General features: G+C 35.2%; 2 protein-coding genes across 4 annotated transcripts in view; one reads left to right on the top strand and one right to left on the bottom strand.

The window, feature by feature from the left end:
* Window positions 1-17,831, bottom strand: part of Gbs-76a (Glycogen binding subunit 76A) — a 236,403-nt gene that overhangs the window by 128,764 nt on the left and 89,808 nt on the right. The window contains exon 1 of one of the 3 annotated variants that reach the window (XM_076801751.1): window positions 13,577-14,818. The exons of the other annotated variants lie outside the window; for them this stretch is intronic. Coding sequence (XP_076657866.1) covers window positions 13,577-13,657 — 81 coding nt within the window. The 5' untranslated portion in view covers window positions 13,658-14,818. Of the gene's footprint in view, window positions 1-13,576; window positions 14,819-17,831 lie in introns of those variants that run through there. 3 annotated transcript variants of the gene reach the window in all.
* LOC143362001 (uncharacterized) overlaps window positions 1-17,831 on the top strand; it is a 242,330-nt gene that overhangs the window by 196,115 nt on the left and 28,384 nt on the right. The window lies entirely within an intron of this gene.

Here is a 17,831-nt window from a genome sequence, read left to right as displayed (position 1 = left end):
AGACAATCTTTTGATATTATTGCAATTGGATTTTATCACAGTATTTTATTTTTTAAGATAATTTGAATATATTTCAAAACTATTCAGAAAATAAAAGACAAAATTGACCTAACCCTGCTCGTTTCAAGTATTTGTTAAGTATCTTTATATCTATATAATGTTATAAAAAAAGATGTCGCTGTATGTAAGTAGAAAAGTCTACGGAATCGGCCTGTTTAAGACCAATGAATCATATCTCATGTTGTTAATGTGTACTTCAAACGAATGAAGTCGTGTGTATAAGAAATCAATATTGCTCTCGTTAATGAAATTATAACTGTAATCTGAAGTAACGAGTGAAAAACTTTTAACCTCCGCCCCGACGATTTAAGGTCATTAAAATCCGATTGCGGCCATCATGATATGTTATACGAACCGAAATGCACGGTAATAACGAAGAGGAGATCATCTTACGCGTAAAAACAAATAACTCGTGAAGAATTTAAAAAATCATTTTACGTGATTAAAATTATATTGCTCACAAAATTATTTATGTAATTTTTGATTGTAAGTTCATTTTAATTACTCTTTGAATAATCGCATCCACTTATATTACAATTTTTATTTAGTGCATTGTGCAACGAAACAATTACTAGAAAATTAACATAATTGGATTGAGTACATTTCAATTGTTTGAATGAAGACGTTTGTGGGCTACCATGTATTAGTGATTTCGATTAGCTATTACTTTGTCAGTAATTAAATGCTTATTTGCCATCCATTATCATAAAACTGAAAAGTTATATCATAAGGTTTCACTAAAAAGTTACTAGGGTAAAGGACCTAATTACTCTAGGGGTGCCAATTACTGGGCCTATATTAAGTATACTTATTTTTAAAGCATAATGAATATTAAAAAAGAGATATATTAACTGATTTCAATGAAAAAAATTTAATATTTCTTTTTTAATATTCATTATGCTTTAAAAATAAGTATAATTCATATAGGCACAGTAACTAATATTGGCACCCCCAATGTAATTGGGTCCTTTACCCTATGTCTTCTAGTTTCAGTAAAAATAATTACCACGTTTTGCTCTAAGAAGCACAATTTTCTTCGCAAAACAACGTTCATGAATTTATTATTAAATGATTAACAAAGACGTGAACGTTGAGAAGTTACTGCATTGTCCTGCGCTATTTTATTGTGTTCATTGTTAAACAATTGACAGAAATGTAAACTGTCTATTTATGCTCCAAACTTGCACACATGTTGTCATTTCTTCCCCTTTCACTGAAAGTTACCACATTTTCTGTTTGAAATCATGCCTCTTTCTTGAAAGAACGTTCAATTCCGTTGAATTTATTATTAAACGATTAACTGGGAGTCGTGGACTGTAATTAACAGAAGACCTAGCAGGCTAACGCCAAATACTAATATGTACTATCATTCGCAGCCTCGGAGACGAAGTTATCAGAGTTACGCGCGATTCGAGCATCCGCTCAGCAATAAATCTGTAAATTATCTTTAACAAAAGCGCTGCACTAGAAAGAAAAAGTAAAGCTTTCTTGTTCATTCATTGTCAGTCGAGGAACATAATGACTAACTGCCATGTGGAAAATTCTATGAATGCGTAATCTCATCGCTTCGGAGGGAATCGAGAGAATCCCCCGGAATCGAACTCGTCTCGTTTCACGGGAGACAACCACGTTTATTTCTATTGTAATAATTGAACAAAAAGAAAATGTTCCATTCTACGATTTTCATTTAGAAACATAGTCATCTATCTATGAGATAGAAAAAATACTACCTATCATTGGCAAAAACTCTTCCATCAAACAAATCAAGTGTCTACCAGTGTAATTATTCATATTTTCAATGTGGAAAATATTTCCATCCACGATAGCAGCAAATACAGTAATAAAATTTGTCATGTATAAAGAAAATATTACTATAAAAATTAAGATATTTGTTTTCACATAATACACAGAATAAACAAATTAGACACATTGATTTGAATGAGGATTTGGTTAAAGTTCCGACGATCGGTCCAATCCGAATGAGCTGAAGTTTGGTCAATAGGTTAATTATGCATTAAAAACATGGTTCCCAAAAGAATTTTTGGGAAATATTTGTATCATACTGATATGATTTCCCACCTTCGCGCGGATGTCACGATTATTTGATGTTTCAGGTGAAATTTTTAAGGGATACATATCAGATAATAAAAAAAATGTGACATTCATACATATAAAAAAATATTCAATAACAATTTTTTATGTTAAATAAACAAAGATTTCATTCACTGGACCACAGTCGCAAAAGTGCAACAGGTATTTTTTGGTAGTGCTCCAATGAACGCTATAAAAATAATTTATGTAAGATAAAAAAATTGTTATTAAATATTTTCTTATACATAAAAAATTAATAAATCAGATGCACTTCACATTTTTCTTTATTATTTAGAAATATTCCTAAAAAATTTCACCTGAATCATCAAATAATCTTGACATCCGCGCGATTCATTCTCGGAAATTCCGAAAGTTGATATTTAAACTTAAATTGCGGCGAAAGCATCTCGAAGTATTTAATGAAATTTTGCACAAAGCTAGATCAATATTACACCTTGCCAAAACAATTAGTTCCAGACCAAAATCTATTAAAGAATTTGTTGTATGCTTTCATGGACAGAAAACAGAGATTTTCGATTAGCCCATATTACTTAATGTTAACAACTTTTTGCAAAAATTTTTTTTGCCAAATAAGCGTTGTACCTGTGGCCATCTCTCCACAAATTTTCAAACAAATTCGTTGGATAGTTTCGTTTTTACAGATTTTTTACCGCTTTTTGGCCATTTGGCACCACTGTACGCCGCCATGCCATTACACATTGTCCATCGCAAGAAATAGAAACTGAATTAAATGTTATTTCTTCCCTTAATGACTTTAATAGAAGGGAAATCATATATTGATCTTCAATTTTTTTAATTTTTCAACAATTTTGAATTTCATCTACCCAATTTTGCTATAAATCCATAGAGATCCGCAGCTCCGCTCGCTCGCTCGCATATCTCGAATATCTCTCTTCGCTCGCCCGAGTACCTCTGCGTAAATACGTTTCTGTTACCGGTCGTTCTTGTTTGTCCCTCACTCATCCCCTCTCACTCTTTCCTCGTTCAACCTATCATTCGCTCCGTTTCAAATACATTCGATCACTCATTCCTCGTTTCATATTCACGCACATTCTCTCTCTCTCTCTCTCTCTCTCTCTCTCTCTCTCTCTCTCTCTCTCTCTCTCTCTCACACGCACACGCACACGCACACGCACACACACACAGTCACTACACATAATACAATTATTACTTCATACTTTATTGTGATACCTTAATAAAACGTTAATAAAATTTAACTAATAAAATGTCTATAGATTTATAAGGTCTAAGCCACGGACGGTATCTCGCCGGTGCAGAAGGCCACTGAGGAAATTCTCGTCGGTGAGAAGGCGAATCATCACGTAACCATATCGATTATCATTAAATGTTACAATATGTAACAGAAAAAAAGGAACTGATTCTTTCAGAATATTCTAATTTGAAAAACCAGATAAATATGCTGAAAGAAACAACGACGACAATACACGGACAGCATATAAGAATCAAATACAAACTCTTTTTCGCAATGGTTGACGGAAAAGTTGCTTAACATGCTTCAGGAACTTCAACGACCACTAGATGTGTGTGATATAAACATAATGCCGGATTCGGATTATGTATCTCCTTCACACGCAAGGATTCGGTGTATGAAGTTTTTATTACAAGTGACATACGAAAAATCTATTGGATTTGAACGCATACAGAGTGATGAGGCAAAATTAGAAACAAAAGAAAAAGAAAAAAGAGTTTTCTCCAGTTTTTAAATAGAAGCGACAAAAATGAAAGTGTGACCCTACATGACATCAAATTATAAACAGAGCCCCATTCATTTTTTGGGTATAGAAGCCCGCTCATTTTATCCTCTTCGGTCAGTAATTGTGCAGTCACGTGTAGAGTCACGTCGTGTCACATTTGTAAGAATCAATTCTAGTGAGATCGGGTTAAAGTCCCCTTCGAATCAAAGTTTAACCTTATAGATTCCGTTAGTTCGGTAAAACTTCTATTTGGCATTTAACAATTACTCTTAGACCCCGCATTGCCAGTGCGTCAACACCGAGCATCTTTTAGGTTACAATATTTTCATTGTATATTGTACACTTACTTTCAATTCAATCGCGACGCCAACACTTATAACAACATTTAATTCAGAATATATTTGTTTTGTTTGGTAAATTGCACAATCTAAAAAGACCCTTAATTATTGCCCAATATTCTAACCCAATAATTGAACGTTCCCACACGATACAATGTTACCGCCCGGATTTTGTATCAATTAAATTATATTAGTTACGAGGCCTGAGGCGTCCGAAAGTGTCGTCAGTCCGCCTGTCAGACTTCGCGGGGTCGTAAATCCCGTTTCGCTTGCTCGCGGACGATATTCGGGCTTTGACGGAGTTACGGGGTAGCTACGTCTAGTTGAAATGAAACTCGACGTTTTGGAACAACACTTCAATATATTTTAACTTAACATTTACAAGTCAGTTGGCGAGGTATGACGCGTACAACGAGTTTTCTAGACGCGATCGATTTGTGTTCTCTTCGAGGTATCTTAGCTTTCTGCGGTTCGGTGTCGTGTCGTCTATAAAGTCAACTCGGGCTCTTCTTCTATTGGTTAATGGGTGGTGCATTTGGTCGTCGGAGTGGGGATGCGATTTGGTGGAATTGTGTTTAGATGATCTGAATGGATTAGGTGTGAGAGATATGGGAAAGAGGTCTGGAAAGTGAACTGTTTGTGTATTGCCCTTTCAATGGGCTCGCTCACGGAGGTCTCGCAGTGGTGTCCGATGACACTCCAAATCTTGGGACCGTCGCGTCGCCTAAAGTGTTCTGGCTATTGCAGCCGACCGTGTTTATTATAACTCACGTTCGGTCTGTGTGGGACCGAACAAGGCCTACTAACTATCCTAGCGGCACCCTGATTTCGCATCAGGTTCGTCCGCCCTAATACACAACCTCCTAGCAGCTCCTCGGTTTCGAACCGGGTTCGTCTGCACGTCTCTTCCAGTCATTCCTCAATTTCCCATTGGGTTCGTTCACGAAGTTTCACCTTCCTAGCAGCTCCCCGGTTTCGCATCGGGTGCGTCTGCGCTTGACTCCAACCTCCCAGAGGCTCCCTGATTACGCATCAGGTGCGTCCTCGACGTCTATTATCCTAGCGGCTCCCCAGTTTTGTATTGGATTCGTCCGCGTATCTAACTAACAAATTGGAACCATATTTCCGGGGTAGCAAGCCTCTTCTCCGGCCTCTCGCGTTGTTCGCAGGCCTGGCTCCTAACAACAGATGAGGTCTAATAATAGATCCTCCAAAACAAGGTTTCTGACATTAGAATGTTATCTAAGTAATGAAGAACATTTCAACTCTGTCATAAAAAAAAAGAAATATAATATAAAAATATAATATAATATAATATAAAAAGGAAATATTATTTAAAGGAATATTTACTTATTTAATGAGTGATCATAGTTCGCCATAATATATGTAAATATAATCGAAATTCTATCGTGTTTGGTTTTGTTTTAATCAGGAAAATTTCATCAATACGTTGGTAAAGATTTCGTAACGAAATAACTAAAAGTAATAAAGTTTCATCATTGCGTTAGTATTGCCTCACCGATATCCTGCCTCGGATCCTCTTACATCGTAACTCGACCGAGCGTCCAAAGAAGAACCCCCTAGTAGTGGGGATAAAATTTTATCATTCTCGGAGAGAACACTACATTTATATGCCTAGGAGCCGCCGAAAGTTAGTTTAATTAGTTAGTACTTTTATTAGTTAATACTTTTATGTTAGAAATTATCAACATGAATTGAATACTTAGTATCTTAGTAAACGTTACAGTCGTATTAAGGAAGATGCTACATTTATTATTACGATGTCCAGTAACAGTGGAAAATACGATATGATAATTGTTTATGATGCGCGTGAAGAAAATGCCATAAGAGTTAAGATCTTGTACCAGGCTAAGTATCTTGTCCGAAATCAGCCAGCGCATTCTACCTTTTTAAGGCAGAATCTAACTCAAAGAACATGGATATTTTTACGTACAGAAACGTAAAATTTATCGTGAAATTGTAAATAATGAAAGATGTCGTATCAGTGTCGCTAGATCGAGAAAATCGAGGGGAATACAATGTACCCCCTCTCTGATCACCAGAGTAATATGTGACACGTTGCGCGTGCGTGACGGGGATTGAGTAGGACGAATGGGAGACATGTTGCGCGTGCGCGATGGGGACGCAACAATGACATGACATGTCGCAAGTTTTAGGGGATTGCCGCGTATCGTACCTAGACGATAGTACAATACTAAATGCCACCGTCACCGCCAAACGTCACCTCAATCGCGCGCGGCACGTCACGTGACTAGTCTACGGTCTTAGTGGGGGACGTCGGAGTGTGCTCATGGCGGTGCAATGTGATAGTGGAAGGGGAAAAGGAGGAGAGCAAAAAGAGTAGAGCAAAAAGAGTCCAGTTTTGGACTCTTCTGAAGACACTGTGTCGTATTTCAACCTAGCAGCTATTGCCCATAATCCGCACATCAGTACACGGCAGATTTCGGGTGATATGGGCATTACTCAAAGAAGTGTTGTGCGTATTCTTCATACGGAGAACTTTCTCTGAAGATCGAAAGCTACATAGATAAGACTTTGAAAAACGCGTACAGTTCTATGAGTGGTTTTTGCACATTATGCAAGATTGGAATGGTACATTTGTACAGACTATTTTATGGACTGATGAAGCCACATTCACAAATTGTGGAGATGTTAATATACGAAATATGCATTATTGGGCAACAGAGAATTCACATTGGATTCGGGACGTTGACCACCAACGCCGGTGGAATGTGAATGTTTGGTGCGGCATAATTGGTCACCAGATCCATTGGACCGTACTTCATTAAAAGATCACTAACAGGCCAAACATACTCCACATTCTTGTCTGAAACACTGCTAGGCCAATCAGAAAATGTACCATGTTTAATAAGTTAAATAATGTGGTACCAACATGACGGCTGCCTAGCACATTATGCTCGGCAATCGCAGCAAATAATACTTAGTAGAATATTTCCTAATCGTTTGATCGGACATGGCAGTAACATTGGTTGGCCACCTTGCTTGCCAGATTTAACGCTGTTCGATTATTTCTTTTGGGGAACATTAAAAAATGAAGTTTATTGCGAGCCACCAACGACAACCGAAGATATGTGAGTACGTATTATTAGTGCATGTGCTGAAATAACTACAGAAACACTGGAAGAAGTTCTTCGCTCACTGATAATTCGTTTACGCAAGTGCATTGACTGCAACGGACAGCACTTTGAACACCGCTTGAAACAAAACTTGTTTTCAAAATATCTCAGTAATTGTTAATTTTAAGTCCCGCTTTATATAATACTTTTTTACGCAGAATTTCATAATTTATCCGAATTAGAGAAAGAATATTAGACCTGTATGACCCGTAGAAAACCATGCAACTCTTGTTGGAAACATATTTTCGTACAACAAATAACTTACGAGTTATTTGAGATCGTCACGTTACGAGACTCACCCTGTATATTTTCAATATAGCCAATTCTCAATATAACCAATGATGTATAATAATGATGTATAATTATTTGCAATAATTATTGAATCCTAAATTCCCGTGTTACGATTTTGATTATTTTTACTCACAAAAAATAACTTATGCACTTAAAATACCTATAAATATGTGTAGAAAATCCTAATACAAAAAGTTTAATAGTCCTGAAAAAAATTCCTAAAAATTGGTGAAAACACGATACCAACACTGGAAACCGGAATATTCGAAAAAATAGTTTCCTTAATAGTTTTTACTTCTTTGGTCTGTAAAGAATATGTAGTTAAAACAAAATTTCGAAATTTTAAGAATTTCCAAATCTATAGGCTTTCAAGTGTCGGCTGCCTTCTATTGGCTTTTTACATTCACGCAAAACTTTACGCAACTTTACGCAAACGTTATTATTCTCAAGACATCATTTTTCGAACTGATGGAATAAATATCTCGAAAACTAACTAATCAATTTGAATGAATCTTTTTTTTTAAATTAAAGAATACACTTTCTTCAAGTCAGTGAACCTCCAATATCTTCAGTTTGTCTTTTACTCATTTTTAAGGAATCTAGAATTGTGAAAAAATTTAGACCAAAATGATGTCTATCTTTAAAATATCAGAAAAGGGATAAATATTTTTTTGCAAGTTTCGTAGGTTCACTTGCTTGGAAATTTCATGCAGTTGAATATATTTGTTTTTTTTTTTTGTTTATGATTTAGAGCCGAGGGGCTAGACGACCCACCTTTCGAAAAGAAAATTTCGAGAGCTGCTACAGAAAGCGACGTTGACACTTATAATTAGACCGCGGTTTATTATGGAAAATAAAAATTGTTTGCATCAATTGCAAGACACAAGAGCCAAGTATTAATTTCTTTCTTACTTTATTGATTTTAATAAACTGAAACTATTGTGTTTTCTCGATATAATGTCCACAACACGGCTCTACCCAGGGACACATATCGGCTAGAAGATACTATTCCTTGATACACTTGCCGAACACATACCTTGCCGAACGTAGGAAAGGACAACGAAGCTCGAGTGGCCTCGGTCGCCGAAGAATGTAACATAATACGGGTCGTGTGTATCAGTGTGAGACCAGGAGACCACTACTAATCCAATTACAAAACATCTTTATTTTTCATTATTTTTTTATGAGACTTTCACCAACAAATTTGTGGCATTTTTCTAATTAAAATGAAACCAAATATGATATAATTCCGATGATGTTTACTTGTGTAATGGACGATGAAAGTTAGTTCCCATTACAATTGCATTAACAGAAAATTAGTGTAAATATGATCCGAATTATATCGCGTTTGATATCATTTTAATCAGAAAAATGCCACAAATATATTGGTGAAAGTCTCATAAAAGAATAATTAATAATAAAAAAGTTCGATTTTTTATTTAAAGACCTGAGCTTACGCCAGTCTTTCATCTTTCCCGAACGCTTCAACTCTCCGTGTCTCTTTTTTCCCATACGTTGTTCTTCTTTGTGCCTGAAACTTTAATCGTTCATTTGGGCAATAAACGGTCAGCTTGATTTCGACGTGACTGTAAAAGAGCGAACTCTTTCGATAGTTCGTAACAGTTTGTAACTGTTTGTTGTCCCGAAGATTAAAAACTCTAAGTGGGCAGTCATGTCTAAATCGTGCTGACCGTTTGTTGCTCTGAATGTTTACAGTCACTCTGATTGTTTGTTGCTCCAAATGATTCTGAAAATCTAAGTGGGCAGTCACGTCAAAATCGTGCTGACCGTTTGTTGCCCTGAGCTCTTCATTGATATGCCCAAAAAAATATACAGTGAAGAGCAAAAGTGTATCAACACCATTTGAAACAGCATAATTTTTTTTTAATTATACAAAATGACTCGAGTGTCTTTGAGAAGTTAGAAGAATTAATTTATTAGATGAGATGTAAAAACAAATGTTTGAAAAAATTGCAACTGATCGGAATGGTGAAAAAAAGTAAATGCTGATTTTTATAACATTTGTATCTGGGGCTGTGTTGAAAATTTAAAACATGTGTTTTATAGACTCGAATAAATTGTACACACGCTGAAAATTTCAGCTTAACAGTTGTACGAGTTATAAGCGATTAAAAGTGAGAATATTTACAATTCTTTACGATTTTCGGTCTATAATTGCTATTTTTACCATTTTTGATCGTGTATAACTCGTAAACCAGTTAATCAATTTCATATAATTCATTCGAGTCTAATGAAACACATTTCTTAAATTTTCAATACAGACCCAGATAAAAAAGTTGTAAAAATCAACTCTTACTATTTTTTTCGCCATTCCGATCAATTGTATATTTTTCAAAAATTTTTCCACACCTCAACTAATAAACTAATCCTTCAAAGTTCTCAAAAACACTCCAGTCATTGGTCCAATTTAAAAAAAATGATGCTCTTTCAAATGGTGTTGATACACTTGCTCAACTGCCTGCTTCTCCCACCAACCTCTCTTTCATGCAGCGCACATTGTAACGGCGGTTAGTGGGAAGGGACAGTGGGCACTATGGTAGGAACGGCCTTAGCTCAATTGAGGCAAAAATGGTTATTTTATTTATTTGATTAGAAAAAAAATTCCTGAATGTAATCGTTTCTTTAGCTTCGTAGATCTAAACCTCCTCTTAACAAAACTTTCGCATCTAGAATATTCTGGGATCTATTAATGCGTGGGACACCGGTTATGAGGCACCCTGTAGACTCGTCGTACAAATGTAACTGATCGCAATCGGCGGGGACCGAATACAGTCTGTCGGTTCAGACCATTTTCGATGTCAAGGTGTTCCAGAAAACGCACGCTATCGACGAGGCCTTCGTTTTCCAGTGAAACGTTAATTCATTCATGGCACGCACCACAAGGGGAATAACCTGACCAACCACAAGTACCATGAAAAATCCTCTTCGATCAATTACTCCAATAAACGCGCTCGCTTTTGAACACAAGCATGCTGTAGGTTTTGTCCATTTAACGAAAGTAATAGTACCTACAGTGTTTTATATTTCAACCACCAGAACCACAAGAAAAGTATTGTAATTTACGTTTTTAACATTTTACATCCAAAAGCTATAATTCAATACAGACTAAATTTTGTTGAATAAGGTAATTACTAAGTCATATTGCGAACGAGTTAGCGAATCAGTACTTAAGTTGTACTGGGTGGTTCTAAATAACAATTTTTATTGTAATTTTTATAAGTAATTAAGATTGAACATGTTATTACTATCTGATAGTTATGACTATCAATATAATTATACGTACATTTGATGTGGAAAATATTCCTTAAAACCAATAGGTCTTTTTTTATAAGATATAAACTGAGAAACTTCCATACTAAAATCTTCGTCGTTTAAAGTATTTGCATAATTATTACACGATTGTAGACGGTCAATTTTATGTCTGGTATAAGAACAAGTGTTCATTATTTTATTAATATTCTTCTTAACTTTTCTGTTTTATTGTTAATCATACATTGAAGAACATATAAAACAATAAGACAAGTTGAACAGAAATATACTAGAAATACAGTTCAATTATTTTTAATATCGTCCAAATTATATACCATATTCAGAACTTTTGATATCAAACAAAGTTTTTTATTTGATTCTTAGTTTCGTATTTCTAGTATTAAGTAATGTTAACACACATAAACTAATTTATATCTACCTCAACATCTGCTAAGGTAAATGCAGTGATAGGCACTCTAAATATTTCTCAACATCGCAGATGTATAGAAATTTGTAGATTATGCTGCGATAAAATTGCTGAACATAAACTTCGATATAAAAATTTGGAAGAATTGCCGCAGTACAAAACTGTAATATTTCATTCCCGTGACATTTAATATTGTCTGCAGTGTTTCTAGATGTGTAGTTGTAATTTGCAAGCCTGAATATTTCATGGATAAATGGTAAAAACTCAGTGTAGCTAGACTTTCATTTAAAACTGTTTGAATTTATATAAATAGCTCGAATAATCTGATCACTTAATTAATGAACGATTGAAGTGCATTATGAAGCGTTGAACGTACATTAGCAGACAAAAGAAAGTTCAAAATCGGAATTTCTCTATAGGAGTATTAATATCTTTACAAATTTTCAATTGTTAAAATGAAATTTCAGTTTGTAAAAATTGTGGCAGTTATATCGTACACTTTATTATTTAAACTTTCTTTTGTCCGCCACTGTAATCCGCTACGTCGCAGAGCGAAGTGAGCGCCGAATGTCACGCGCGATACGATACAGAGAAAACTAAATATAAATGTTCTCGTTATTAGATACGTTTTAATTTCAGAATAAATAACAGTTATCTGCGGCTTTTCGATATACCAGAGATAAGCCAGCAAATGCCAATGTAAATCAGCCGGTCCAAACGTGACGTGCCGCGAGATAATGCTCGCGAACGAAATTATAACAAATCGATGATAGTCTAACGATCAACCTCGATCAAGGAAACATGCCGAGTCCATGCGATTTTCACGAAAAATTCGTTCGCAAGAACAATTTTACTCGTCTATTTGTAAATGATTAATCGAGCACAATATGAACAGTCTACCATAATAAGTAGATTGCGAATTTTCAAAGAATTTATAAAAATTTCAATTTTTTAAAATTCCACATTGGAAACTGTTTGAAAAACGAAATAAAATTTTGTCTCCTTTAGGATATGATACATCTCTTGACGGATTGAAGATATTTCTTTCGATACCTTTTTCGTTGGTTTGTTTATTAAAATTTATATTCGTATAAAGATGCGTAGCGTAAAAATAAAAAGCAATAACACTTTTTTTAAAATCTTTTTAAAACTTTTATGACTGTTTGCACATGTTAAAAAAAGATTATTAAAACAAATATTTAATAAAATTAATTTCTTCGATCGATTGCAATATTGAAGCACTTAAACAATATTCAGTTGATAGATGGAACCGCAAAAAGTGTTCGTCGTATGTGCAAATTGTCTTACTAATTGAATTCTTCTCTCCTTGTATTAATTAAGTTATGATATTTCAGCAGTAATATACTACTACATTTATTTTATACGATTTTAATTAGTGGACTGCAATTACACCACCCGCAAATTTCTAGAGTGGAAGAAAACATTTACATTAATAAATATGAACGATATTTATTGCCGTATTCTGATTATGAGATGTCTTTTGCGAAGTTATTAATTTAAAAAACTGGACAACATCGATCGTGTTTTTCTTTTCAATAAATAATTATATTTTATTCTACCTCTTTTTATTATTATATATTAACGAAGTGTACGATGCTTATATTATGTGTTTACGTCTCTCCTGAGACGACTCCTGAATATTTCTCCTGAATGTCCACCTTGAAAAATCTTTCAATAGGTGAAACAAATTCTTTCCTTTTTCTTTATGTACTTATGTTGTTTGTCCATTTGTAAAATACAAGACAAAATATACATACACAAACATTAACGGCATTCCCATCGTATTTTTACCTGAGATATCCGTTAGTATGTGAAATAAATGTTTATCTTTTTTCAGGATGCTTTTCTGATCGGTGAATTTGTGTAACGAAACGAGGAATACTGATAAGTACACGTTAATGATTACAGTGCGGAAAAATTGATTTGCTTTAGAAACTATAATTAGACCCATATAAAATGATAAAATTTACTTATACTCTTTTAAATTTTGTACCATTAAGAATTTCACACACTTGCGTCTGGTATAAATGCATAAAATTCCCTATTACTGACATTTCTATCTCAAAACAAAAAAACCGTCTGCATAGAACCGGTGAAACAAAAATTTTCGAAAGCAATGAAACCTATGAAATGGGCGCGATGTTATTTAAGCATAAAAGTGAAAAAAAATCGTAGTTTAATCACCAGCGTATGTCCATTCATCTGTTTTGTCGGCGTTTTCGGCTCGTATGTGGTTGTGGTCTCCTCGGTATGCGTCATGATCATTTTGCTCTCCTAAAACGAACGCAACCAAAACGAAACTACCTTCGACAGAAATACTTCTTGCACTGTCCGATATATATCACGCATCTTCGTTCTCACATTTTCGGGTACCCAGATTCCTCTTCCGAATTCCACCCATCAACTTATCAACGAAAATTCACGTCGCGACAATCAATTGACAACGCTCGATATTCTCGTGAAAAAGTCAATCGACTCAATTTCGAACAAACAAAACTCGAACACCAAACAAATTCATGTCTACCCCTTCCGAAACAGTCTTTTCGGGTTCCTCGCTGCGATTAGATGACTGCTAACTGCCGACTATAATCACCGTTCAGCTTCTTTCGATAGGATCTTCTCGTAACGATCGATCATAGTGTACTTGCTCTACCGACTGGGTCCTATCGATCTAAAATTCCATTGTCCTCGAATTTCGCAGAAAATACGTTTTCGCACGGAGGCCTGACAAAGGTGGCAGTTTCGGGTCCGAAATTGTCACGCATAGGGTGCAAACACTTGACGACTCGGTAGGATCACGAATACAGAAGTTTTCGATTCAAATCGTGGATCCTTTGGTTCCGGGTGAATTTGTTGGTCGTAATGATCCCTCCGCGGCCAATCCGAATGATCCGAAACGGTGCGATTTTTTTCGGGACGCGAAAGTGCAACGGAGCAAAGAGAGAAAAGGAGCCGGTGCGACCGGCCGGCTTACCACACACTGACTTCTGACTGGTCGAGCTAGTAGGTGACTGCAGGGACCCCTTCCATAACGCATAGCAACTGCTCGTAAGACGACTGATAAGTTCTTGCATTCTGTTGGGACCGACAGATCGTCCTGGCGCGGCGGCGGCGGCGGCGGCGGCGGCAGTGGCCACACCGAGCTCGTGTGCTAATAACGCCGATGCTAAATTGCGTTTGTCTTTGTCTAATGGGAATAGCGGGATCCCTAGACTGAAAAATCCTTCATACTTTTCTCACGACGCGAATACAATGGCGCGTTAGTCACAGCGACAGGCTGCGCATTAATCTGGTTTAATAAAGCGTTAATAGCGAACCGTCTACATAGATATTGCAGAGGAGTATCAGAACGTTTTCCAACGACTTCATATTTTCTCGCTAACGAATGATAGTCTCTATTACCCTAGTAGCATTTATGGTTGCCAACGGTGGCCAACGGGAGCCATTGGGGAGTTAATTGGGATATAGTTAGTGGTTTTGCCTACAAATCCCCAACATAGGGTCTACGACGAAAAATTATGTAAATTTGCTAACGAATATGCAACGTTGCGCCTACAGTTATTGTAATCGGTTAATTGACATGAAATTTACGACGTCAATACACATTGGTCCAACGAAAATCTGCCAACATTTAAATATCGTCTTACAGACGTTACGAACGTTGCTACAACTAAAAACTTGTTAATTATTATATTCCTAATTGATTTTTTTGTGTTTTTATTTATGGACATACACTCTCAATTTGTTACAGTCGCGTGGTGGTTCGTCCACTAAAGTTTTATTGTGTGCTGAAGCCTTGGAATTTATTTATTTCTTTAATTATTTCATTTTCCACGAGGAAGACACGGGTAGTACTCATGTAGTGTAACAAAACCCTTTTGGGTTTCTTCAGAATGGGCATTCGTTTTTTGATATTTTGATATAAAATTTTTGAAACTCAAGTCAGTTCTGTAGGTTCGCTGGTAGCGTATCTAGTTTACTACGCAGGCGGTTCGGGTTTAAATCCGACGTGGGTATGAAGCTTTTTTTCCAATTTTTACCGTGGAGATACATTGTTTATATATTATTTATGATGTACCGTAAAAACAACCGTAAAAGGAAAGATCAAAATAATATGTTAGCGGGGCCAGTTGGCCGTTCGTATATTAGTGACGTTAGTTCTACGTTGGCCGTGATTGTTGGCCCACCTGCATAAAAGGCGACATTTCTAACGGTTGGCCAACCAATACTGCAGCGGAGGCCCAACAAAATGCCAACCATAAATGCTACTAGGGTATCAGGTTGTTGCATACGAAACGTCTGATTTTTAACAGTAACGTTGACTAAACAAAACCTTTTTTCCAAATAAAGCTCATCGATCAAGCACCATTATAATCAACAAATTCTATCAACGAATTACAAATTTCGTGTTTATGTTATCGTGGAAATTGAATTTTTTCGTCGTTCACGTTCATTATTTTTAAGACTGTCATCACCATTTTTGAATTCTTTTTTATCATTTACATTTCGCGACAACAATATAAGATATTATACAAACCCATGCAAATCTGTGTTACGAGAAGAATTTAGCCCTCCCTTATACAATATGGTACATATATAAGTGTACAGTGTTATCATTTACTTCGTGAGAAATACTTTTCGGTAAACTATAACGATGAAACTAATAAAACTAAAGACAACTATTTTTAGCTGTGACGAAACTTATAAGGCGTACATAGTGTTTTTTATAAAAACTGAATACGAATACCTTATTTTTATGGTTCATTGGCAGCATGTACAACTACCTTTATTATTTTGTAATCTCCAACAATCTTTTTATAATTGTACTATTCATTTTTGTGCGAATAAACATTATAATTATTTTTATATTATATCCTGTTACCGTCTATATCATAATAACATTGGCACCTAGTTGAAATTAATAATTAATTGTACACATTTTAAATCAGAATGACTTTTTTATAAATGAAGTTTACTAGATTGCGTATAATTAAAGATTTGAAAAAATTGTCATTTTCACCATTTTTAATCGTTTATGTCTCATACACCAATTAACCAATTTCAATGAAATTTTCAGCATGCGTATAACGTATATGAATCTACAAAACACATTTTTCGTTACAGGCTCACATAAAAAAGTTGTAAAAAGCAACTTTTACGATTTTTTTTTTCGTAATTCCTACTAAATGCAAATTTTCCAAAATTATCAGTACACGTTATCTAGTAAACCAATTCTCTGTGATTGGTATAAAAACTGAAATCGTTTGGTCCATTTATCAGAAAGTTATTCTGATGTACAGTGTGTGCCATCAATTATGTGTCTGACTGTACACATTTAAATTGTGATTTCCTCTTTTCTTTAATCGTTTTGTGTCAGCAATAATGAATCGTTTCCATTTTTTATGTGAGTGAGTTTGTTGTTCTACAAATTCAAATCGTGCCACTTGGTGCCGACCGGTTAGTAATGGTTTCTTAAAAAAATGTATGACTTTCCAAATGGTACGTACTCTTTATTATTTACTAAAGTATCCTGAGATCTCTTTTTTTTACTAAAATGACGCGTCTTTCCCCTCAAGTTAGTATTTTTAGACGTTCATCTGAGTTTTTCTTAAATGAAATCCGTGCCACATTTTTAAATAATTAAACGGAACACAACAATGTCTGCCCTTTCAAGTATATAAATCATATTCATTTCGATTTAACTTAACTTTTTTCGGTAAGTGTTAACAAAAGGGGACGCCGCAGCTCCAATGACCTTAACCTTGACATATGTTGTCGAGGTCAACATTCTTAACAATTTTTCCCTATACTTGCATCCGTCGTTCGGTCTTGGTTTCCGTGATATTCGTAAAAAACTTGAGAAAAATAAATCGAGATTACGAGTACAGTTCATTCTGCAAGTGTTAATGCAGGATAGTTAAACATAAAATATTAATATCTTGAGTCAATTGTTCATTGGATACATTCTGTTAATTATTTCAAAAATTGCATGAAATTAAATGTAATTTTTTGTGAACTCATGAAAAATCTACGACTTCACGTATTTGGCGTGGGTTGTGGTTAGGTTCATGAGGGGTCAATATGTTTACTTCTCCACTCGTATAAAAAGAATATATTGATTGACATAAAACTAAATTATATTTAAAATTAAAAGTAAATATCTAAATGAAAGCTGGAGATAGGACCTTAAAAGTCAGCTTCGAAGTTTAAAATAAATCTCGAGAGATTTGCATTTGCATTCAAACATCACACATTTCATATGCACTAACCTAATGCAGTCGACCGTCCTATAACACGATTAATTCATACGGTGATATGCGAAAACTGCGTTATAAGAAACTCCGAATTAGTACAAATCAGATCAAATTGAATTAAATTTTATACCAATCAAATCCCAATTTTTGATCCGTGCTATACATGGGAACCGCTTATGACAGTA

Source organism: Halictus rubicundus, chromosome 16, assembly GCF_050948215.1.
Source record: "Halictus rubicundus isolate RS-2024b chromosome 16, iyHalRubi1_principal, whole genome shotgun sequence".
In the NCBI taxonomy this organism is placed as follows: Eukaryota; Metazoa; Arthropoda; class Insecta; order Hymenoptera; family Halictidae; genus Halictus; species Halictus rubicundus.
This window is presented reverse-complemented; position numbering and strand designations above follow the sequence as displayed.